At 31.3% G+C, this 27,054-nt stretch overlaps 2 protein-coding genes and 2 pseudogenes across 2 annotated transcripts; 2 read left to right on the top strand and 2 right to left on the bottom strand.

The window, feature by feature from the left end:
• Nucleotides 1-1,541: 1,541 nt before the first annotated feature.
• Nucleotides 1,542-2,164, top strand: LOC125215596 (cytochrome P450 71A1-like). Its single transcript, XM_048117054.1, has 2 exons — nt 1,542-1,545; nt 1,845-2,164. Exons 1-2 carry the CDS (start codon nt 1,542-1,544, stop codon nt 2,162-2,164), a joined length of 324 nt encoding a protein of 107 aa, XP_047973011.1.
• Nucleotides 2,165-10,745: 8,581 nt separating this feature from the next.
• LOC125215824 lies at nt 10,746-12,469 on the bottom strand (annotated as a pseudogene).
• A 4,436-nt stretch (nt 12,470-16,905) lies between these two features.
• LOC125216383 overlaps nt 16,906-27,054 on the top strand; it is an 18,314-nt pseudogene continuing 8,165 nt past the window's right edge.
• On the bottom strand, nt 26,107-27,048 carry LOC125216384 (cytochrome P450 71A9-like). The gene is made up of 2 exons (XM_048118076.1): nt 26,933-27,048; nt 26,107-26,849 (listed from the first exon to the last, which is right to left on the bottom strand). The coding sequence occupies exons 1-2, from the start codon at nt 27,026-27,028 to the stop codon at nt 26,238-26,240; spliced, it is 708 nt and encodes a 235-aa protein (XP_047974033.1). The 5' UTR covers nt 27,029-27,048; the 3' UTR covers nt 26,107-26,237.

Here is a 27,054-nt window from a genome sequence, read left to right as displayed (position 1 = left end):
AGTCGAATTGCATGCAATTCAAGAAATAAAAATCAGGAGGAAGGGGGTGTCACTAGCTATCAAAGGACATTATGAAATTTTGGACACTTCAACGTTTTTCAATTAGCTAACAGAGTTGCTCATAGTATAGTCCAGTATACTAGATCTTGGTTATGAAATGTCTTCTGCATAAAAACGGACTTATTGATTAAAATCAAATCTAATTGTATTGCCAAAATTTATAATGAATATACCATAATATAATAAACCACAATTTATACTATTATCAAAATTTAAGCTTAGAAAGATTTACATACACTAATCTTAAATTAATATATAATTAACTAAAAGTCTAAAACATTTAAATTAAATGTGTAAAAACTAAGTATACACCCTAAGCAACACAAAATCCTTAATTATCAATAAGAAAGGTAAAAGTTAAAGCTCATGGCAACAAAATTGAAGTGGACAAAAAATTAAAATGTGTACACAGGTCATATCTCACACAAATAAGGCACACAAGAAACTTACTATTGTAATTTTTCTTAAATTTAAAATATCAATATCAATAAATTAAATACCGCTTGATAATTGTTAATGGAGTTCACAATTCAAACAACCTAAAAAAATGATGACGCTTCTTTTTCTATTCTTGTCTCCCATAATCACTAAAATCTAAACATGCCAACAAAATCCAACCCCGCTGGGTCCACCGGTGCTACCCGTTCATCTATAATCTGACGGCCGCCTCTCCAAACCTCCATGCCCCTTTAGATGGCTTGATAGACTCTTTGAAATGGCTAAAAGGCTAAAAAATAATGGATTCTTTCTATCAAGAATTGATTGAAGGGCCTATCATGAATCCAAACAGGCCAAGATCTATGCAAGGAGACATTGTTGAACTATTGCAAGAACACAGAAATTTAATAGCAGCAGTCATCATCAGAAACAAATCATTCTTACTTGTATAATTACCCATCTTAAATCTTGTGCAAAATTCAAGGCACTCGATATCTGGCATGAACAGTTGAAGAAAAAAACCGTCTCATTCCTGTCAGAAAACAAAAGTAACCAGCTTCCTCACTGAAAGCATACTCATTCCTCCTCACTGAAAGCATACTCATTCCTGTCACTATTCCAGATTTCTCTGCCAGAAAACAAAGTTAATCAAATAGTAACAGTATTGCAACCTTCTATAGTCAACACATAATAACAACTTAGTCGCATAGCCTCTATTGAATCCAAGAATATCATAAATTCTACAGAATCCTCTCTGTCTCATTCAATAAAAACAAATTAGCATTATTTATTCCTGCCATTCATAAAGTACACCTATACCTCTTCATAAATCATAATTGCTTCACCAAAAGTTGGTTGAATGAATTCATCAATATAAATAATTCCCAAAATTCCCAAAAATTCCCAAAATTCCTAAAATTCCTCCTTTCTATTTAATTAATGAAAATGGCAATTAGCATAGAGCTTTTAAATAATTGCGGCTCAAAAGCCCACTTCCTTCTATTATTTTTATTATCTTAATATAATAATACGATTTACCAAAAATGGGTATCCTATTTATAAGAGTTAAACCTGTTGTATTCCAAACAAAGAGAAGAAACTTGTTGTTCTAGAATATCATTTTCGAATCAAAAACAAGCAAAATGATGTCACTTATTTAACTCTTATTGTCTCTTCCCATAATCTTCATTCTCTACTTCCAAACACAAAAATCCAAAAATGCCAACAAACTGAGACCACCGGGCCCACCGGGGCTTGAGAGGGTTTGAGATTGTATCCACCAGCTCCACTTTTAGTGCCAAGAGAGACTACTACTAACTGTACTGTAAATGGTTGTGAAATTGAAGGAGGAAGTTTTGTGATTATTAATACTTATGCTATTGGAAGAGATCCTGACGCGTGGGAAAACACAGATGAGTTCTTGCCAGAGAGGTACTTGGACATTCAGAATCCAGAGGTGATCGCGTTTGAATTCGAGCGTAGAGAGTGTCCAGGAATTGTAATGGTGATAGCCGAGCTGGAACTTGCATTGGCAAATCTTGTATACAGATTTAATTGGGAATTGCCGGGTGGAATGAAGGAAGAGGGTCTTGATTTCGAGTGTGAGCCTGGACATTTTATGCATAAGAAGAATCCTTTCTTACTTGTTCCCAAGATTGCCATATAAAGCTTTGTTTTTTATAGAGTAATCATCTCTGAAAATAAAGGATTCTAACCAAATGAATCCACCGAGACAGTTGTTTTAGAGAGTAACCATTTGTGTAAATAAAGGATTCTAATAAAATGAATCCACTGAGACAGTATATTGAAATATTAGACTACTTATCTATATATGATAATGATATGAATGAAATTAATTTACTCATCCCTTTTTTTCTTCTTAATAGCTCCTCCTTCAATTCAGAGTTAAAATCTACCTGTGCACAATTACATTTTCTTTTGTATTAACTGAATTCATGCAAAAAATAGCTCCTCCATTAGAAACACTTTGCACCTGTGGAGGAGACCTGTGTGAGGGACAACGCTGTAGAGTAGTTGTTCAGAAATTGGATAAAAAATGAGGGAGAGTGATTTGGTAGAAGGTTATTTCCCTTGTTGATCTGATTTTTTGCAGCTTATTTACTTGTTTCTTTTATTACTTTGTTTAGTACTTAATTTATTTTAATAGTGATTATACCCAAAATCCCGTTTATCCAAATAGTATGTGAGGTTGAGTATGTGACAGACAGTGTGTAATTTTATTCCATGTGTTCGATATTTGGTACCGAGCTTTAGCTATACTAGATCTACCATTTCTACTTACAGATACTTTTGGTGCTAGTAAATAGTGCATCAAAGCGCTATGCGTCGCGGATCGTGGACCTTTTGGCACATGCTTTGCGTTGGGGTCCAATCACGACATGGATGTCGTGGACCTTGTTACAACTAAGGTGGTCTAAAAAGATTAGGCAGGCTTCAACGACCCGCCCCAAAGACCAATTGCCAAGATCCAAATCCACGGCACGCAGCGCAAGGAGCGAGGGTCACGACTCATGGAGCGAATCGAATTTGAGAAAATGAATATACTTCGATCTTCTTCTCCGAACGTATTTTGATTACAAATAGTTGACCTGGCACGGGATAAAAACTAGTTGTTCTCTAAAACTATAAACTTTGACATATTTTGATATTTCCCCCGAACTTTGAAATTGGACTACAATATCACAAACTTTACATTTTTTTAGTTATTTTCCATGGCAGGTCAATCACTATATCCGATTAATTACCTACATTTTCTTTTATCTTATTTGACATTACTAAATTAATGTGACTTTTTTTCCTACTAGCCACAAATTTAAAAGTGGTAAAATATTATCATAAACATTTCTAGGTTGCCCACGTAGAATAAGTTTTTCACCGAAGATATCTTATTTTGGTTAAGGTTAAGAAATAGTAACAAACAAAACGTAAAGATTTTAATATCTTAGACCAATTTTAAAGTTTGCGAAAATACCCCAATTTGACCAAATTAAGTTTATAATTTTAGTTACCAATATCCCTAAACTCAATAATTTCGCCTCCAAAACCCACTTGTTAATTCAGGCACCTCTCATATGCTACGAATTATCACATGATCTATATTATAGCGTGTCATTATAAATTACAAAATAAATATATTATCACAAAATTATCTTGAAAAATTCTTTGGTCAACAAATTTGTTTCATCACATTAAATACAAGTTGTTGGGTCCTAGCTAAGATAAAAATAAATGCAAATAGATTACACAAATTTTCCTATGTATGATAATGAGTAATGTCAATTACTATGGAGCTTTCAAATAATGGCAGCTCCAAAATCCACTTGTTATTTTTTATAATAGCTAAGGGCCATCATAGTATAGTCTAAAATTTCACTCTTTAATTAGATTTGGTAACCTTAATTTTGTTGATTTTACGGTTTTCGTAGTCCACGCTAATGTTGTGATTTTCTGTATCATAATAGTGATAACATTGTCAATAAAACTCATGTAATGAGCTTGATGGTTTTAGATTAATTAATCTTATAGCAACTTAAAAAAACCGCAAAATACTGATGGAATTAGTGACGACATCCGGAAACCAATAGCTCAACAACTAGTTATGATACCGGAAATTATAGCATTTTGATGAATATACTAATATATGCTATAACCAGGGGCGAATGCAGAAATTTTTTTCAGTAAGGGCTCAATTATGTACTCTGTCGGTATTGTCAAAATAGATTTTTTTTTCTTTTTTGTCCATTTGCTAAAAATAGAAATTTTCTATTTCGGAAAAATTATTTCTCTCTAATAACGTGTGACTCACTTTCTATTAATATTCATTAAAATAGATATTGTAGGTATTGTACAAGTTTTAATATAAAAAGAGATTAAAAAAAAGAGTAATTACAATATTGTTATTGAAGAAGATTGAGACCTACTTTAGAGATAAAAAAAGGTTACTACTATAAAAAGAAATGGATAATAATTTTTTGGAATCAACAAGCATAAAATATCTTTAATCTTAAATCCAAACAACTTAAATTCAAATTAAACAAGCAAAACTCAACCATTAAAAATAAATTTACATCATCGAATTGAAAATTAGAGAAAAAAACTAGGAGAAAAACTTATCTCACGCATTAATACTACCAAGAACACGAATTTTGTGAAGAAAGTTGCAATGCAAATAATTAGAATTGTTTTATATATTTGTTTATTGAAAATTTAGTTATGAAATTAGATTATGCTGACATGGCTCTTTGTAAATGCATCACCCTTAATTTAATCAAGCCAGCCGTTTGATAGCACGTCTATTATTAAATAATAAAGGGCTTGGCACGCTTTTTAAAAACAAAACTACGGCCACTTTTTATAACGGGTTTTATATTAAGTCTTTCTTCTTCCCTGTAACAAACGACGGCCATTGTCCTTCATTTTGTTCTGTAAAAACAAATTTCAGATTAAATTCAGCCCCTCTAATTATTCTATTTTAATAATTTATGCTTCAAAGACACTTATATAGTAAGGGCTTAAGACAAATTTTACAATTTTTAAAGAAAATAGAAAAACAGAAGAAAAAAAAAAACAAAACAAAAACAAATTTGGGTAAAGGCTTGCCCTACCCTCTTCTTTAGTCTTTACTGTGTCTGCCCCTGATTTTGGACGTGGTCTAAACAACATATCTAATATTCTATTTTGAATTCTTGGATATTTGGATTATAATTAAATAGTCGACTTATATAAAATATACTGATTTGATAAATTTTGATTCGTCTATCACATGTATGCAATCAATTCAAGGCTTATAGTATTACAGAATTGTTTGTTGATAATTAAATCTGCATTCTACATGTATATTGCAAATTTTGCAAATATATAGCTAATATATTGGATGTGTATGTGCAATCGGTGATTTTATCCAGTAATTGTATCACTATATGCACGATGTAGAATTAATTTGATTGCTAGTTTTTTTTGGCAATTGTACTTTTTTTTTTCAACACATTACTATCGCAATTATTGGTGATAGATTTAATAAGTACTAGCCTTATATAAAACGTACTAATGTAGTCGCACATATAGCTAATATAACGGATATGTATGTGTAGTCAGCGATCTCATCAAATAATTATATCAGTATATGATAGTACTTGTATGGTATTGCATATATCATGTTAATTAAAAAAGAAATAATAATTAATATTTCCTTAATATAAAAATACTCATAGCGAAAAGTAAATTAAAATAAATAGTATTCATATATCTGCTTTTGGATATATAATGAAAAAGGGAACAAGCTAAGGAAAAATAGCATTGATGGAAAATAACACAAAAATAAAAAGATATTGCAAGAAATGTTAAACCATTATGGCTATAATATTTTCTCATGTAGTCCACGTATCAAATATAGAAATGCTTTACTATTTTAATTTATTTTTTCCATATATTAAATTATTTTACTTTCACAACATTTGATGATTTATATCGTATGATAATTTGAAATAAATTTTTTTAAAAAAAATCAAACAAGTTATGAAAAAATAATATAAATGACAAAAAAACTAGATACTAATGTATAAAATGATCAAATATGAATTTCTTTCAAAAAAAATATGGTACTATATTAAATTATATAGTACTACTAGTAATTATATTATGATTAAATATAGTACTTTAATTATGTAGTGTGTTAATTAGTATTACCATAAACAAGTCATAATCTAAATCAATGATATGTTTCTAAACTAATAGAGTTAAAAGTAACGAACATTAAATAAGGATAAATTAGTCATAAAATTATATCCTAAAATATAGAACTAAATTAAAGGGTATTTTGTATACACAATTTTTGTTAATTTATCTTTTCCCATATTTTCTCGTTATTATTAGTAGGAAAGAAAATTAATGAGCTTTTAATTGTCACTATTCAAGGAAATTCTATTGATTGTCTTTTGAGATGTGATAGTCATAATTATTCAGTGCTTCTTCTTTATTACTTGCCTTTTCCTTAATAAATTACAAAGTACTATGTGTGTACTAACTTCAAAGTCAAATGAAATTATATATTCAGTTGTCTATTTATTGAAACAAAGAGAGAATGTGTAAAAAGAGAATTTTATGAATTTTGTAATTATATTTACTGGTATACTAATATTAGAGTAACGATAAACAACCAAATTTTATACAACCAAAATAAGATTGTATTAATAATTTGATGTATTAATTATATATTAAAATTATAAATATAATATATGAACAAGTTAAAAAGACATATTAGCATTTAATCTTATTTTTTATATTTATATTTGAATTTTCTTTTTATTGTTTTTATAATTTGAATTAAAGTATGCACTAATTATATTTATGATTTTAAAAAAATAAAAAAATAATACAAAAATCATAAATATATGACCACAACATTATGCACTTTCCATGTACTATATATGCATCCAAATATTTTAATTAAATGCATAAATAAACCTATTATTTGTTAAATAAATTAATTTTTGGTTGTACAAAATTTGATCACATAGATTTGTTGCTAATATTTGCCGATAATTTAATTTGTATGCCTGTTATATAACCATCAAATATCCATCACATCATATTACTACAGAAAATCTGATTCCGACACTTTGAAAAGTACAATATGGGCTCGTAATCATGCTCTAATAGTACTAGTAATCCTTCAGTCCACCATTTATCATTTAAAAAGTCATTTTGACACTGCAAAAATTTTAAGAAATTATTTAATTTTGTGAAAAAAATTAAAAAGAGTAAGTAAGTCTATGACAAAATCAAAATTATTAATATTATTAATTTAGTTAAATTCTGTTTAAATTTACTCACTCCGTCCCATTTTAGGAGTCTCAGTTTACTACTTTTAGGTGTCCCACTTTAGGAATCCCGGTTGGAATATTCCATAATTGGTAATACGCCCCACATTCCACTCACCTTTTTCCACTCACATTTTATTATAAAACTAATATATAAAAGTATGACCCACATTCTACTATCTTTTTTCACCAACTTTCCTTTGTATTTCTTAAAACTCGTGTCGAACTTAAACGGGACTCCTAAAGTGGGACGGAGGGAGTATTAATTTTATACTTCCTCCGTCTCATTAAATATGCAACATTTGCTTTTCGGCACAAGATTTTATACAGTGCTGTTTTGTGAGTTATTGAAGAGAGGGTAAAGTAAAAGAGTAGAAAAAGTAGAGTGGGTATTGTTTCCATTTTTAGAAATGTTTCATTTTTAATGGGAAAAACTAAAAAGAAAAACGTTTCATTTCTAGTGGGACAGAATGAGTAATTGACTGTGAGTGTTAAAAGTTGGTGTAATGTGAAGTTCGTATAAAAAAAAGTGGAAAAAAGTAAATAATTTTTTTTAATTATAGACAATCCAAAATGATAAAATAAATTTTTAAATGGTAGACAGATGGAGTACTTATCAAATTTATTCTATATTCTTTGTGTTTACAAACCAAATAGGAAAATGCATCAAAAAAATTGCTTGTTTTTGTCCTGAGAGTTTATTTAATCTATAAACAAGATCATCAGCTCACGAGTTTAAATTAAAACGTGTTTACTTTTTCAACAAAATAGCAGAATGCGGGTCACTTATAAGATTCTCTTTATTTCCGAATAATGATGGATATAAAAGATTACTATTTGTGAATATCTATAAGATTAACTTCAATTAATTTCTATGATCATGCATTGAGAAGCTTTCAACTAAAAGGAGAATTGAGAAGATGATCAAAGAACACAAACAGTTCTCAAATTTTAGAGAGAAAACAAAAAAGATTGATAGAAAGTGTATCCTAATCTAGAATGCATTGAGTAGCTCTCAAATGGAGAAGGAAGCCTCAGTCCTTTTGTGAGTAAGTGCATGTTAATCCGGATCATCGAGTTTATGTGTGTGTCTTAAGTCGGGTCAAGGGCCTGATGTGCCCCAATTTTGGGCCTGAGAAGACATGTGCCACAATTTTGGGCCTAAAAATTCTCACACTCATTATCAATTTTATATCCACGATTAATTCACCACTAGTATAGTAACGAAGGCAATACCTCGTTGTCAGAAAAAAAAATTATCAAGCCACGTATAATTATCCTTATATAGAGTTAACTCACATTTGATTCGCTAAAACTCAAATGACTAAAGGAGGGTCTAAAACTAGGGATGTCAATTCAACCCGAAATCTGTGGGCCGACCCGAACAGCCCGGTAAAATGAGCGGGTTAGAGCTGTAATTTAATTACCCGAATACAAAACGTGCTAAACGGGTTGGCCCGAATGGGTTGGCGGGCTAAACGGGTTGACCTGAACGGGTTGCGGGTCGGCCCGATAGGTTGCGAGTTTTAATTATAAAATATTAAGTTTTAAGAGTTTTTTATATTTTTGAATCCTCAATCTTCATTCTACACAATTTTTAGTCTTTTTCAATTTTCATTCTACACTATTTCACTCGATCCCACAATATCAGCTTTCAAGTTCCACCTCAACTCATTATTGCACCGTCTCATGTCTTACCACCACCATAACCAATCAAGACAAAATTAAGAACTAACCCATCAAAATCTCAATATATTTTTCATTTTAATAATGATTCTTGTAAGATATGATTTTTTATTTTCATAAAGAATTAGTTACGAACAATGTCATAATAATGACACGAACACAAGCTTTAATTTATGTTGTAGTTGATCGAGATGAAAGGTTTCTTTTCAAGTATTATTGAAGAAAATTATAAAAATTTGAAGATTTTATATGATTCCAAACTAAAAATAAAAAAAGTATCTAAAATTTAAAATCATTTTATAGAAGTAAATTTTGATACAAGAGATTATTTTCGAAAGCTTTTAGGCCCGAATAGTTCGATGAGTTAGCCAAAATCCGGCGGTTTAGAGTTAGGTTTGAAAATTTATGACCCGAAAAATCCATAACCCGAACAGCACGCACCCAAATATCCCGGCGACCCGAGTGGGCTGGCCCGAACCCGAACAGGTAAGACCGATTGAGATCCCTAATTACTACTATAAATTATTTTCATACCATGTTGTTAGTATATTTATTGTGGCATACACTCTGAGTAAATTAATACTAGTAGTATTTATTACATACAGCAACCAACTTGAATCCATCAAGTGTCACAAGTGCCTAATTGTGAGTGATATGTACTGTGTACATTTTAATTTTTCGTCCATTTCAATTTGTTGTCTTAAGCTAAATTTTGATTTGTCTTTCTCATGTATGCAATTAATTCAACATTATAGTTATACATTTAACAACTTTAATAATTCGTTGAAAATTAAATTTGCATTGTAGCTAATATATTAGATGTGTATATGCAATCCGTGATCTTATCTAGTAAATAGAGTACATGACTCATACAAAAACTAAAAAATGTGACACTTTCTTTTACTATTCTTATCTCTCCCCGTAATTAATAAATCTAAACATGCCAACAAACCCCTACTGCCGGACCCATCGTGCATCGGCAATCTACACCAGTTAATTTGACGACCGGTCTTCGCCACCACTCCAACAAGTGGAGCCATGTCATGTCCCCCAAACTAGGATTCGGCCTTGGTTTAGATGGATTTACCTTTATTTTGTATTATATATGTGATCACGGTTGCGAGCGGCGTTGTATGGGCTGACGGTATGAGACAGCTCATGTGAAAGGGAAAACTGGCGACCGCTCGCCTGACATACGTGGTGCATGTTGTACGCTCATCCATTGAGATGGTGTCATTGCCGACATTCCTTGGAATGCGAGCATTGAGCATTATCTACTGATTAAAAAAAACAATTTTTAATAATATACATCGAAATAATTTATGAACAATGAAAAGAAACCGCTAAAATTTCACAACGATCCATAATTTAAGTCGGCCCCTGAATCGGTTAAACATTATACTTTGTGAGATATAGTACTTAAGTAAATCCTATACATTTGGGAAGTTTTTATCAATTATTTTCTCACCCCATTTGTTAGTCTATTCATTGTGGCATACATTTAATAAATTAATCATGCACATTTAGAGAAGTTTTTATAAGTGTTTTCCCACCTCATATTTCTATGTATTTGGAAATAGGCTTCCCACACGAGGGAAAATTGTAGATTAGTACATAGAAAGCTATAATTATTTAATACTACAAAATAAGTGTCTAGTTGGACATTCTAAGGGATAACTACAAGTTATTAGGTTTAAAAACCCGTTCATTTCTGACCACAAGTAAACGATACAAGCTAGTTATAACTTTTGCATAATAATTGAAATATTTCACAGAGTTTAGAACATTTTAAGAGCCTAGTTTATAACATTGCTTACTTAGACATTTATAGTAAGTAGATAATCTACAAAGATCTATGCAATCACGAGCTTGGGAAGGAGGCAAAGAGCATTCTTCTTATGTATTGTGATTCCAGGCAAAACCTCAAAATCAATATCTTCTTCCTTCATTCCAACCGGCAACTCCCAATCAAATTTGCCCACAACATTTGCCAATGCGAGTTCCATCTCAGCCATTGCCATTCCGATCCCCGGACACCTTCTTCGCCCGAATCCAAACGGGATCAACTCCGGAGTCTGGCCCCTTGGATCAAGGCCGGACTCCAAAAACCTCTCAGGCAAGAACTCATCCTCGTTTTCCCACATCGCAGGATCTCTTGCAATAGCCCAAGTATTGACATACACAGTACTTCCACCTTCGATTTCATAACCATTTACACTACATTTCTTGGTCGTCTCTCGTGGTACAAAGTGGAGCTGGTGGATACAACCTCAAACTCTCCTTCACAACTGCTCTTAAATACGGAAGTTTCTCTATGTCTTTTTCATCGATCAAATCTTTCTCTCCAGCCAACTGCCTTATCTCCGCTTGCAATTTCTTCATCAACAAAGGCTTCTTCACCAACGCGGCCATCGCCCACACTAACGCAGCTGAAACCGTGTCGCTGCCTCCCGCTATTATATTCTGCAAACAAGGCTACAATAGTCATAATATGTTCACTCAAATTAATTAACCAAATACGATAATCATTACATTAACATACATACCATTAGTAGTGCTTTGATGTGGTCCAGTGTAAGCTCAAACGACGTCGTTCCATTTTCTTTAATCCGTAGCAATATATCAACAATGTCTCCCTCCATAGATTTCGGCCTATTCGGATCCATATGCTCTTCAATCAGTTCTTCATAGAAAGAATCCATGTCATGAAAATTCTTGCCAAGCTTTTTGTTCATTCCAAGCAATCTATCAACCCATCGAAGCGATTGCATTTCGCGAAGAAGATCAAAGAAACGGTTCTTTCCATAGCCTTCATCTCCATAGGTCTTCCCAAACGCAACTCTACATATAGAGTTACTAGAAAGCGACAGCATCGTCTCGCTCAAGTTAACAACAGTGGAAGAAGATGCGTCTCTAGCAATCTTCGCCATCATCTTCCGCACTTCATCTTTGAAAATAGGCTGAGATGATTGAACTTGCTTCACGCCAAAGAGATTGATCGTGGAGATCTTTCTCATCTCCCTCCACACTTGGTTGTCGGGCGAAAACGCAACATCTAGGCCGTTGTACGTGAGCCTCTGCAGGGAAACAAGAAGCGGGCGGCTGGAGAAAATGGCGTCGTGTGATTTCATGACCTCTTTCACGGCATCTGCTGAGGAAATCACAACGACTGGCCGTAGTCCGAGCTTGAGGGACATGACGGGGCCGTACTTGTTGGAGAGGCGGCGGAGGTACGTGTGCGGAGATCGGACGTCGAACTGGTGCAGAATTCCGATGAACGGCAGCCCCCGTGGCCCCGGTGGATGGAGTTTGGTGGCATGTTTATATTTTTGTGCTTGGAAGTAGAAGATGATCATTATTGGGAGAAGGAAAAACAAGAGAAGAAACATCATGTTTTGGGTTGAGATAGAGTATTGTTTTGAAAAAAAACGCAGAATAGGAAAAAAGACTATATAGGTTTATATAACTACTTAATAAGATTGCCGACTGCACATACATATCCGATATATTAGCTATAATGCAATACTATATAAGCAGGGACGGAACTAGAAATGTAAATAAGTCGGTGCTAAAATTATCCATAAAAAGAATTCTGATTATAAATAAATAGATATTTAAAATAATATTTTAGTATTTTAAGCTCTTTTATCTAATAAATTTATAAAATGATGAAAACTCAAATACATAATAAATTTCAACTACAAAATTTAGTATATTTTTATATGAGATAATTCTCATTCAAATTATAAAATTTAGTAAAATAATTGGCCAGTCTCATAATGTTAGAAATCATAATATCAAATCACAATTTTCAATTTTTTTCAATTATCATATCTGATTATAAAATGTCGTATTTCAGTAATGTTTAAAACGATAATATTTTACTATTTAAATAAGAAAAAAATAAGCATTCTCATAAATTTTAAAATTCAAGATTTAATACTGTATTTTCAAATAAATTAACTAATATTTGACACTTTTTTTAATATTTAAATGACTACTAAGTACTCTAATATTTTACTAATATTGAAATAGAGATACAAATAGAAATACACAAATTGTGATATTATGGAGATATGCAAAATATTTGTTAAACGTAAACTCAAGTAATAAAGAAACTTAGCTTCAGGTATCATTTCACAAATTAATACACTTCAATATATATATTACTACTTTCCAATTCTCTTGAAAAACACAAAGAATTAATTACTCTTTAACTAACAGTGGACCCCAACACAGTTATAAATTTAATGATACACTACTTTCTAATTTCTCTTTTTCTTCTATCGTCTCCTTCCCTCTTTTCCTCATCCCTTTTTGTAAACAACATAAAATTGATAAGCAGGGGCAACCACAGTGGGGTTACCGGATCAGTGCCGGCCAAGCCCTCGCTGCCCGCTGGAGTGGCGGCTTGGCCTACTGTAGGTCCGTCCCTGTATATATGTATTATCATATAGTGATATAACTACTTGATAAGATCGCGACTGTATATGCATATCTTATATATTAGCTATATATGCAACTACATAAATGTAATACAGATAATCACAATTTATCTAAAACAATATGTTTTATATAAGGCTAGTACTTATTAAATCTATTACCAATATATCATAATCCAAGAATTCACAATAGAATTGAGTTGAAAAGAATGCACTATAGCCAAAAAGACTAGCAATCAAATTGATTTACATCATGCATTTAGTGATATAACTACTTGATAAGATCGCCGACTGCAGATACACATCCAATATATTAGCTATATATGCAATATATTAGAATAATGCAGATAATCAATATTTATCTAAATAGTAGTAGTATGTTTTATATAAGGCTAGTACTAATTGAATCGGTCACCAATGATATCATAATCCAAGAATTGAGATAGTAATGTGTTGAAAAAACGTACAATTGTCAAAAGACTAGCACTCAAATAGATTTTACATCATGCATATAGTGATACAATTACTTGATAAAATCGCCGATTGCACATACACATCCAATATATCAGCTATATATTTGCAATATACATGTAGAATGAAGATTCAATTATCAACAAACTATTACTTGTAATATGGTGTATAACTATAAGCCTTTAACTAATTGCATACATGGGATAGACGAATCAAAATTTCTCAAAACAGTACATTTTATATAAGTGTACTACTTAATCATAATCCAAATATCCAAGAATTCAAAATAGAATGTTAGATATGTTGTTTAGCTAGACTATAGCTAAAATATATTTTGTATGATTTGCGTTGAATTGTTTGTTGAGTGTTTTTAGTTTAATATGACACGGACGTGCCTTTACAACAAACTTACACATGTAAAAAATTATTAACCACACAAATGAATAGTAGTACTATATATTAGTCGAATTGCATGCAATTCAAGAAATAAAAATCAGGAGGAAGGGGGTGTCACTAGCTATCAAAGGACATTATGAAATTTTAGACACTTCATCGTTTTTCAATTAGCTAACAGAGTTGCTCATAGTGTAGTCCAGTATACAAGATCTTGGTTATGAAATGTCTTCCGCCTAAAAACGGACTTATTGATTAAAATCAAATCTAATTGTATTGCCAAAATTTATAATGAATATACCATAATATAATAAACCACAATTTATACTATTACCAAAATTTAAGCTTAGGAAGATTTACATACACTAATCTTAAATTAATATATAATTAACTAAAAGTCTAAAACATTTAAATTAAATGTGTAAAAACTAAGTATGCACCCTAAGCAACACAAAATCCTTAATTATCAATAAGAAAGGTAAAAGTTAAAGCTCATGGCAACAAAATTGAAGTGGACAAAAAATTAAAATGTGTACACAGGTCATATCTCACATAAATAAGGTACACAAGAAACTTACTATTGTAATTTTTCTTAAATTTAAAATATCAATATTGATAAATTAAATACCGCTTGATAATTGTTAATGGAGTTCACAACTCAAACAACCTAAAAAAAAGATGACGCTTCTTTTTCTGTTCTTGTCTCCCATAATCACTAAAATCTAAACATGCCAACAAAATCCAACCCCGCCGGGTCCACCAGTGCTACCGTTCATCTGTAATCTGACGGCCGCCTCTCCAAACCGCCATGCCCCTTTAGATGGCTTGATAGACTCTTTGAAATGGCTAAAAGGCTCGAAAATAATGGATTCTTTCTATCAAGAATTGATTGAAGAACATATCATGAATCCAAACAGGCCAAGATCTATGCAAGGAGACATTGTTGAACTATTGCAAGAACACAGAAAAATTAAAATGTGTACACAGGTCATATCTCACACAAATAAGGTACACAAGAAACTTACTATTGTAATTTTTCTTAAATTTAAAATATCAATATCGATAAATTAAATACCGCTTGATAATTGTTAATGGAGTTCACAACTCAAACAACCTAAAAACATGATGACGCTTCTTTTTCTATTCTTGTCTCCCATAATCACTAAAATCTAAACATGCCAACAAAATCCAACCCCGCCGGGTCCACCAGTGCTACCGTTCATCTGTAATCTGACGGCCGCCTCTCCAAACCGCCATGCCCCTTTAGATGGCTTGATAGACTCTTTGAAATGGCTAAAAGGCTCGAAAATAATGGATTCTTTCTATCAAGAATTGATTGAAGAGCATATCATGAATCCAAATAGGCCAAGATCTATGCAAGGAGACATTGTTGAACTATTGCAAGAACACAGAAAAATTAAAATGTGTACATAGGTCATATCTCACACAAATAAGGTACACAAGAAACTTACTATTGTAATTTTTCTTAAATTTAAAATATCAATATCAATAAATTAAATACCGCTTGATAATTGTTAATGGAGTTCACAACTCAAACAACCTAAAAAAATGATGACGCTTCTTTTTCTATTCTTGTCTCCCATAATCACTAAAATCTAAACATGCCAACAAAATCCAACCCCGCCGGGTCCACCAGTGCTACCGTTCATCTGTAATCTGACGGCCGCCTCTCCAAACCGCCATGCCCCTTTAGATGGCTTGATAGACTCTTTGAAATGGCTAAAAGGCTCGAAAATAATGGATTCTTTCTATCAAGAATTGATTGAAGAGCATATCATGAATCCAAACAGACCAAGATCTATGCAAGGAGACATTGTTGAACTATTGCAAGAACACAGAAATTCAATAGCAGCAGTCATCAGAAACAAATCATTCTTACTTGTATAATTACCCATCTTAAATCTTGTGCAAAATTCAAGGTACTCGATAATCTGGCATGAACAGTTGAAAAAAAAACCGTCTCTATCAACAAGATATGCAACCATATGATAAACATACTAAAAGTAACCAGCTTCCTCACTGAAAGCATACTCATTCCTGTCACTATTCCAGATTTCTCTGCCAGAAAACAAAGTTTAATCAAATAGTAACAGTATTGCAACCTTCTATATTCAACACATAATAACAACTTTGTCGCATAGCCTCTATTGAATCCAAGAATATCATAAATTCTACAGAATCCTCTCTATCTCATTCAATAAAAACAAATTAGCATTATTTATTCCTGCCATTAATAAAGTACACCTATACCTCTTCATAAATCATAATTGCTTCACCAAAAGTTGGTTGAATGAATTCATCAATATAAATAATTCCCAAAATTCCCAAAAATTCCCAAAATTCCTAAAATTCCTCCTTTCTATTTAATTAACGAAAATGGCAATTAGCATAGAGCTTTTAAATAATTGCGGCTAAAGCCGACTTCCTTCTATTATTTTTATTATCTTAATAAAATGGGTATCCTATTTATAAGAGTTAAACCTGTTGTATTCCAAACAAAGAGAAGAAACTTGTTGTTCTAGAATATCATTTTCGACTAAAAAACAAGCAAAATGATGTCACTTATTTTACTCTCATTGTCTCTTCCCATAATCTTCATTCTCTACTTCCAAACACAAAAATCCAAAAATACCAACAAACTAAGACCACCGGGCCCACCGGGGCTTGAGAGGGTTTGAGATTGTATCCACCAGCTCCACTTTTAGTGCCAAGAGAGACTACTACTAACTGTACTGTAAATGGTTGTGAAATTGAAGGAGGAAGTTTTGTGATTATTAATGCTTATGCCATTGGAAGAGATCCTGATGCGTGAGAAAACACAGATGAGTTCTAGCCAGAGAGGTACTTGGACCTTCAAAATCCAGAGGTGATCGCGTTTGGATTCGGGCGTAGGGGGTGTCCAGGATAAAAACTGGCACGGGATAAAAACTAGTTGTTCTCTAAAACTATAAACTTTGACATATTTTGATATTTCCCACGAACTTTAAAATTGGACTACAATATCACAAACTTTACATTTTTTTAGTTATTTTCCATGGCAGGTCAATCACTATATCCGATTAATTACCTACATTTCTTTTATCTTACTTGACATTACTAAATTAACGTGACTTTTTTTCCTACTAGCCACAAATTAAAAAGTGGTAAAATATTATTATAAACATTTCACGGTTGCCCACAGTTGCCCATGTAGAATAAGTTTTTCACCGAAGATATCTTATTTTGGTTAAGGTTAAGAAATAGTAACAAACGAAACGTAAAGATTTTAATATCTTAGACCAATTTTAAAGTTTGCGAAAAATACCCAAATTTGACCAAATTAAGTTTATAATTTTGGTTACCAATATCCCTAAACTCAATAATTTCGCCTCCAAAACCCACTTGTTAATTCAGGCACCTCTCATATGCTACGAATTATCGCATGATCTATATTATAGCGTGTCATTATAAATTACAAAATAAATATATTATCACAAAATTATCTTGAAAAATTCTTTGGTCAACAAATTTGTTTCATCACATTAAATACAAGTGGTTGGGTCCTAGCTAAGATAAAAATAAATGCAAATAGATTACACAAATTTTCCTATGTATGATAATGAGTAATGTCAATTACCATGGAGCTTTTAAATAATGGCAGCTCCAAAATCCACTTGTTATTTTTTATAATAGCTAAGGGCCATCATAGTATAGTCTAAAATTTCACTCTTTAATTAGATTTTGTAACCTTAATTTTGTTGATTTTACGTTTTACGTAGTCCACGCTAATGTTGTGATTTTCTGTGTCATAATAGTGATAACATTGTCAATAAAACTCATGTAATGAGCTTGATGGTTTTAGATTAATTAATCTTATAGCAACTTAAAAAAAACGCAAAATACTGATGGAATTAGTGACGACATCCAATAGCTCAACAACTAGTTATGATACCGGAAATTATAGCATTTTGATGAATATACTAATATATGCTATAACCAAGGGTGAACGCAGAAATTTTTTTCAGTAAGGGCTCAATTATGTACTCTGTCTGTATTCTCAAAATAGATTTTTTTTTTCTTTTTTGTCCATTTGCTAAAAATAGAAATTTTCTATTTCGGAAAATTTATTTCTCTCTAATAACGTGTGACTCACTTTCTATTAATATTCATTAAAATAGATATTGTTGGTATTGTACAAGTTTTAATATAAAAAGAGATAAAAAAAAAAAGTAATTACAATATTGTTATTGAAGAAGATTGAGACCTACTTTAGAGATAAAAAAGGTTACTACTATAAATAGAAATGGATAATAATTTTTTGGAATGAACAAGCATAAAATATCTTTAATCTTAAATCCAAAAAACTTAAATTCAAATTAAACAAGCAAAACTCAACCATTAAAAATAAATTTACATCATTGAATTGAAAATTAGAGAAAAAAAAACTAGGAGAAAAACTTATCTCACGCATTAATACTACCAAGAACACGAATTTTGTGAAGAAAGTTGCAATGCAAATAAATTCTATTAAAGTTAGAATTGTTTTATATATTTGTTTATTGAAAATTTAGTTATGAAATTAGATTATGCTGACATGGCTCTTTGTAAATGCATCACCCATAATTTAATTAAGTCGTTTGATAGCACGTCTATTAGTAAATAATAAAGGGCTTGGCACGCTTTTTAAAAACAAAACTACAGCCACTTTTTATAAGGGGTTTTATATTAAGTCTTTCTTCTTCCCTGCGACAAACGACGGCCATTGTCCTTCATTTTGTTCTGCAAAAACAAATTCCAGATTAAATTCAGCCCCTCTAATTATTCTATTTTAATAATTTATGCTTCAAAGACACTTATATAGTAAGGGCTTAAGACAAATTTTGCAATTTTTAAAGAAAATAGAAAAACAGAAAGAAAAATAAAACAAAAAAAAAAATCTATTTTAAATTTGGGTAAAGGCTTGCCCTACCCTCTTCTTTAGTCTTTACTGTGTCTGCCCCTGATTTTGGATGTAGTCTAAACAACATATCTAATATTCTATTTTGAATTCTTGGATATTTGGATTATAATTAAATAGTCGACTTATATAAAATGTACTGATTTGATAAATTTTGATTCGTCTATCCCATGTATGCAATCAATTCAAGGCTTATAGTATTACAGAATTGTTTGTTGATAATTAAATCTGCATTCTACATGTATATTGCAAATTTGCAAATATATAGCTAATATATTGGATGTGTATGTGCGGTCGGTGATTTTATCCAGTAATTGTATCACTATATGCACGATGTAGAATTAATTTGATTGCTAGTTTTTTTTGGCAATTGTACTTTTTTTTTTCAACACATTACTATCGCAATTCTTGGATTATGATATCATTGCTGACCGATTCAATAAGTACTAGCCTTATATAAAAACATACTACTCCCCCTATTTAGATAAATATTGATTATCTCCATTATTCTTATACATTGCATATATAGCTAATATATGTAAAAAATTATTAACCACACAAATGAATAGTAGTACTATATATTAGTCGAATTGCATGCAATTCAAGAAATAAAAATCAGGAGGAAGGGGGTGTCACTAGCTATCAAAGGACATTATGAAATTTTAGACACTTCATCGTTTTTCAATTAGCTAACAGAGTTGCTCATAGTGTAGTCCAGTATACAAGATCTTGGTTATGAAATGTCTTCCGCCTAAAAACGGACTTATTGATTAAAATCAAATCTAATTGTATTGCCAAAATTTATAATGAATATACCATAATATAATAAACCACAATTTATACTATTACCAAAATTTAAGCTTAGGAAGATTTACATACACTAATCTTAAATTAATATATAATTAACTAAAAGTCTAAAACATTTAAATTAAATGTGTAAAAACTAAGTATGCACCCTAAGCAACACAAAATCCTTAATTATCAATAAGAAAGGTAAAAGTTAAAGCTCATGGCAACAAAATTGAAGTGGACAAAAAATTAAAATGTGTACACAGGTCATATCTCACATAAATAAGGTACACAAGAAACTTACTATTGTAATTTTTCTTAAATTTAAAATATCAATATTGATAAATTAAATACCGCTTGATAATTGTTAATGGAGTTCACAACTCAAACAACCTAAAAAAAAGATGACGCTTCTTTTTCTGTTCTTGTCTCCCATAATCACTAAAATCTAAACATGCCAACAAAATCCAACCCCGCCGGGTCCACCAGTGCTACCGTTCATCTGTAATCTGACGGCCGCCTCTCCAAACCGCCATGCCCCTTTAGATGGCTTGATAGACTCTTTGAAATGGCTAAAAGGCTCGAAAATAATGGATTTTTTCCAAGAATTGATTGAAGAACATATCATGAATCCAAACAGGCCAAGATCTATGCAAGGAGACATTGTTGAACTATTGCAAGAACACAGAAAAATTAAAATGTGTACATAGGTCATATCTCACACAAATAAGGTACACAAGAAACTTACTATTGTAATTTTTCTTAAATTTAAAATATCAATATCGATAAATTAAATACCGCTTGATAATTGTTAATGGAGTTCACAACTCAAACAACCTAAAAACATGATGACGCTTCTTTTTCTATTCTTGTCTCCCATAATCACTAAAATCTAAACATGCCAACAAAATCCAACCCCGCCGGGTCCACCAGTGCTACCGTTCATCTGTAATCTGACGGCCGCCTCTCCAAACCGCCATGCCCCTTTAGATGGCTTGATAGACTCTTTGAAATGGCTAAAAGGCTCGAAAATAATGGATTCTTTCTATCAAGAATTGATTGAAGAGCATATCATGAATCCAAATAGGCCAAGATCTATGCAAGGAGACATTGTTGAACTATTGCAAGAACACAGAAAAATTAAAATGTGTACATAGGTCATATCTCACACAAATAAGGTACACAAGAAACTTACTATTGTAATTTTTCTTAAATTTAAAATATCAATATCAATAAATTAAATACCGAAATTTGGGTAAAGGCTTGCCCTACCCTCTTCTTTAGTCTTTACTGTGTCTGCCCCTGATTTTGGATGTAGTCTAAACAACATATCTAATATTCTATTTTGAATTCTTGGATATTTGGATTATAATTAAATAGTCGACTTATATAAAATGTACTGATTTGATAAATTTTGATTCGTCTATCCCATGTATGCAATCAATTCAAGGCTTATAGTATTACAGAATTGTTTGTTGATAATTAAATCTGCATTCTACATGTATATTGCAAATTTGCAAATATATAGCTAATATATTGGATGTGTATGTGCGGTCGGTGATTTTATCCAGTAATTGTATCACTATATGCACGATGTAGAATTAATTTGATTGCTAGTTTTTTTTGGCAATTGTACTTTTTTTTTTCAACACATTACTATCGCAATTCTTGGATTATGATATCATTGCTGACCGATTCAATAAGTACTAGCCTTATATAAAAACATACTACTCCCCCTATTTAGATAAATATTGATTATCTCCATTATTCTTATACATTGCATATATAGCTAATATATATAAGTACTAGCCTTATATAAAAACATACCACTACTCCCTAAATGCATGATGTAGAAACAATTTGATAGCTAGTTTTTTTAGCGATAGTGCATTCTTTTCAACTCAATTCTATCGTGAATTCTTGGATTATGATATATTGGTGATGGATTTAATAAGTACTAGCCTTATATAAAACGTACTAATGTAGTCGCATATATAGCTAATATAACGGATATGTACGTGTAGTCAGCGATCTCATCAAGTAATTATATCAGTATATGATAGTACTTGTATAGTATTGCATATATCATGTTAATTAAGAAAGAAATAATAATTAATATTTCCTTAATATAAAAATACTCATAGCTAAAAGTAAATTAAAATAAATAGTATTCATATATCTGCTTTTGGATATATAATGAAAAAGGGAATTTGGATATATAATGAAAAAGGGAACAAGCTAAGGAAAAATAGCATTGATGGAAAATAACACAAAAATAAAAAGATATTGCAAGAAATGTTAAACCATTATGGATATAATATTTTCTCATGTAGTCCACGTATCAAATATAGAAATGCTTTACTATTTTAATTTATTTTTTCATATATTAAATTATTTTACTTTCACAACATTTGATGATTTATATCGTATGATAATTTGAAATAAATTTTTTTCAAAAAAATCAAACAAGTTATGAAAAAATAATATAAATGACAAAAAAACTAGATACTAATGTATAAAATGATCAAATATGAATTTCTTTCAAAAAAAATATGGTACTATATTAAATTATATAGTACTACTAGTAATTATTTTATGATTAAATATAGTACTTTAATTATGTAGTGTGTTAATTAGTATTACCATAAACAAGTCATAATCTAATCTAAATCAATGATATGTTTCTAAACTAATAGAGTTAAAAATAACGAACATTAAATAAGGATAAATTAGTCATAAAATTATATCCTAAAATATAGAAATAAATTAAAGGGTATTTTGTATACACAATTTTTGTTAATTTATTTTTTCCCTTATTTTCCCGTTATTATTAGTAGGAAAGAAAATTAATGAGCTTTTAATTGTCACTATTCAAGGAAATTCTATTGATCGTCTTTTGAGATGTGATAGTCATAATTATTCAGTGCTTCTTCTTTATTACTTGTCTTTTCCTTAATAAATTACAAAGTACTATGTGTCTACTAACTTCAAAGTCAAATGAAATTATATATTCAGTTGTCGGGTCCTATTCCAGTGCTTATATCATCCTAATCCAAAATTAAGACTAAATCTCCACATTTAGATTTTAAAATGAGTGGATGAGATTAAAGCTCACAAAATCTCAATAAATAGTAAACAAAATATCAACAAAAGGGTAATATCGTCATTATGTTATCATATGATAATTTTCGTTAGTGTTTTTTTATATCAACATTGTGTATTACAAATATCAACAATATGACATTAGAATATCAACACAAGGACAAGAAAATATCAACACATTTTTATTGAGATTGGAAATGCATAATATTGAGATTTTGCCTACAATATATTGAGATTTTTTGTTGCATTTGTTGAAAAAAAGCTGCATATCAACATGTACGAAAATTGAAATATAATTTATCAAATTTCATCACCCGAACATCGTCGGAACATATGCAATTGAGATCTCGTTGGAATCCTTATTAAATTATCTTTAATTTGATATATTTTTTGTGAAAAAATAATTTAAATTGAGAGAGTTACGTAAATTTAAAGATTTGAGATGATTTTGAGAAGAGAGAAACTAGTTAGTTATAATTACTGCATATAGAATTTGACATTAACACCCTTTTAATTTAATTAATAATTATTTAAATTTAAAATATATTACACTTGACATTATATTAACCACAAGATCTTCTAATCTAATGGTTGAAAATTAGTCTTAATTTGGGATTGGTAATTAGTTAGCAATTGATTACATCCCTTCAGTTGTCTATATATTAAAACAAAGAGAGAATGTGTAACAAGAGAATTTTATGAATTTTGTAATTATATTTACTGGTATACTAATATTTGCCGATAAAACAAAGAGAGAATGTGTAAAAAGAGAATTTTATGAATTTTGTAATTATATTTACTGGTATACTAATATTTGCCGATAATTTAATTTGTATGCCTGTTATATAACCATCAAATATCCATCACATCATATTACTACAGAAAATCTGATTCCGACACTTTGAAAAGTACAATATGGGCTCGTAATCATGCTCTAATAATATAGTACTATTAATCCTTCGGTCCAACATTTATCATTTAAAATGTCATTTTGACTCGAAAAGAATTTTAAGAAATTGTTTAATTTTGTGAAGAAAATTAAAAGGAGTAAGTAAGTCTATGATAAAATCAAAATTATTAATATTATTACTTTAGTTAAATTCTGTTAGAATTTACTCCCTCCGTCTCACTTTAGGAGTCTCAGTTTATAACTTTTGGGTGTCCGCTTTAGGAGTCCCGGTTGGAATATTCCATAATTGGTAATAGGCCCCACATTCCACTCACTTTTTTCCACTAACATTTTATTATAAAACTAATATATAAAAGTATGACCCGCATACCACTATTTTTTTTCACCAACTTTCCTTTTTTTTTCTTAAAACTCGTGTCGAACTCAATGGGGACTCCTAAAGTAGGACGGAGGGAGTATTAATTTTATACTCCCTCCGTCTCATTAAATATGCAACATTTGCTTTTCGGCACAAGATTTTATGTAGTGTTGTTTTGTGAGTTAATGAAGAGAGAGTAAAGTAATAGGGGAAAAAAATAGAGTGTATTGTTTCCATTTTTAGAAATGTTTCATTTTTAAAGGGACAAACTAAAAAGAAAAACGTTTCATTTCTAATGGGACAGAGTGAGTAATTGATTGTGAGTGTTAAAAGTTAGTGTAACGTGAAGTTCGTATACAAAAAATGGAAAAAAGTAAATAATTTTTTTTTTAATTATAGACAACCCAAAATGATAAAATAAATTTTTAAACGGTAGACAGATGCAGTACTTGTCAAATATATTCTATATTCTTTGTGTTTACAAACCAAATAGGAAAATGCATCAAAAAAATTGCTTGTTTTGTCGTGAGAGTTTATTTAATCTATAAACAACATCATCAGCTCACGAGTTTAAATTAAAACGTGTTTACTTTTTCAACAGAATAGCAGAATGCGTGTCACTTGTAAGATTCTCTTTATTTCCGAATAATGATGGATATAAAAGATTACAATTTGTGAATATCTATAAGATTAACTTCAATTAATTTCTATGATCATGCATTGAGAAGCTCTCAACTAAAAGGAGAATTGAGAAGATGATCAAAGAACACAAACAGTTCTCAAATTTTAGAGAGAAAACAAAAAAGATTGATAGAAAGTGTATCCTAATCTAGAATGCATTGAGTAGCTCTCAAATGGAGAAGGAAGCCTCAGTCCTTTTGTGAGTAAGTGCATGTTAATCCGGATCATCGAGTTTATGTGTGGGTCTTAAGTCGGGTCAAGGGCCTGATGTGCCCCAATTTTGGGCCTGAGAAGACATGTGCCACAATTTTGGGCCTAAAAATTCTCACATTCATTATCAATTTTATATCCACGATTAATTCACCACTAGTATAGTAACGACGGCAATACCTCGTTGACGGTATGAGACAGCTCATGTGAAAGGAAAAACTGGCGACCGCTCGCCTGACATACGTGATGCATGTTGCACGCTCATCCATTGAGATGGTGTCATTGCCGACATTCCTTGGAATGCGAGCATTCGAGCATTATCTACTGATTTAAAAAAACAATTTTTAATTATAGACATCTAAATAATTTATGAACAATGAAAAGAAACTGCTAAATTTCACAATGATCCATAGTTTAAGTCGGCCCCTGAATCGGTTAAACATTATACTTTGTGAAATATATAGTACTTAAGTAAATCCTATACATTTGGGAAGTTTTTATCAATTATTTTCTCACCCCATTTGTTAGTCTATTCGTTGTGGCATACATTTAATAAATTAATCATGCACATTTAGGGAAGTTTTTACAAGTGTTTTCCCACCTCATATCTCTATGTATTTGGAAATAGGCTTCCCACACGAGGGAAAATTGTAGATTAGTATATAGAAAGCTATAATTATTTAATACTACAAAATAAGTGTCTAGTTGGACATTCTAAGGGATAACTACAAGTTATTAGGTTTAAAAACCCGTTCATTTCTGACCACAAGTAAACGATACAAGCTAGTTATAACTTTTGCATAATAATTGAAATATTTCACAGAGTTTAGAACATTTTAAGAGCCTAGTTTATAACATTGCTTACTTAGACATTTATAGTAAGTAGATAATCTACAAAGATCTATGCAATCACGAGCTTGGGAAGGAGGCAAAGAGCATTCTTCTTATGCATTGTGATTCCAGGCAAAACCTCAAAATCAATATCTTCTTCCTTCATTCCAACCGGCAACTCCCAATCAAATTTGCCCACAACATTTGCCAATGCGAGTTCCATCTCAGCCATTGCCATTCCGATCCCCGGACACCTTCTTCGCCCGAATCCAAACGGGATCAACTCCGGAGTCTGGCCCCTTGGATCAAGGCCAGACTCCAAAAACCTCTCAGGCAAGAACTCATCCTCGTTTTCCCACATCGCAGGATCTCTTGCAATAGCCCAAGCATTGACATACACAGTACTTCCACCTTCGATTTCATAACCATTGACACTACATTTCTTGGCCGTCTCTCGTGGTACTAAAAGTGGAGCTGGTGGATACAACCTCAAACTCTCCTTCACAACTGCTCTTAAATACGGAAGTTTCTCTATGTCTTTTTCATCGACCAAATCTTTCTCTCCGGCCAACTGCCGTATCTCCGCTTGCAATTTCTTCATCAACAAAGGCTTCTTCACCAACGCGGCCATCGCCCACACTAACGCAGCTGAAACCGTGTCGCTGCCTCCGGCTATTATATTCTGCAAACAAGGCTACAATAGTCATAATATGTTCACTCAAATTAATTAACCAAATACGATAATCATTACATTAACATACATACCATTAGTAGTGCTTTGATATGGTCCAGTGTAAGCTCAAACGACGTCGTTCCATTTTCTTTAATCCGTAGCAATATATCAACGATGTCTCCCTCCATAGATTTCGGCCTATTCGGATCCATAT

Source organism: Salvia hispanica, chromosome 3 (genome assembly GCF_023119035.1).
Source record: "Salvia hispanica cultivar TCC Black 2014 chromosome 3, UniMelb_Shisp_WGS_1.0, whole genome shotgun sequence".
In the NCBI taxonomy this organism is placed as follows: domain Eukaryota; kingdom Viridiplantae; phylum Streptophyta; class Magnoliopsida; order Lamiales; family Lamiaceae; genus Salvia; species Salvia hispanica.
The sequence above is the reverse complement of the archived record's forward strand: the minus strand, read 5'-3'. Positions and strand labels throughout refer to the sequence as shown.

Coding starts and splice junctions, on each gene's coding strand:
- LOC125216384 (XM_048118076.1), bottom strand. CDS start 27,028: ATGGAGGGAGACATCGTTGATATATTGCTACGGATTAAAGAAAATGGA. Junction 26,850..26,932: donor ATATCAAAGCACTACTAATG/GTATGTATGTTA, acceptor CCTTGTTTGCAG/AATATAATAGCCGGAGGCAG.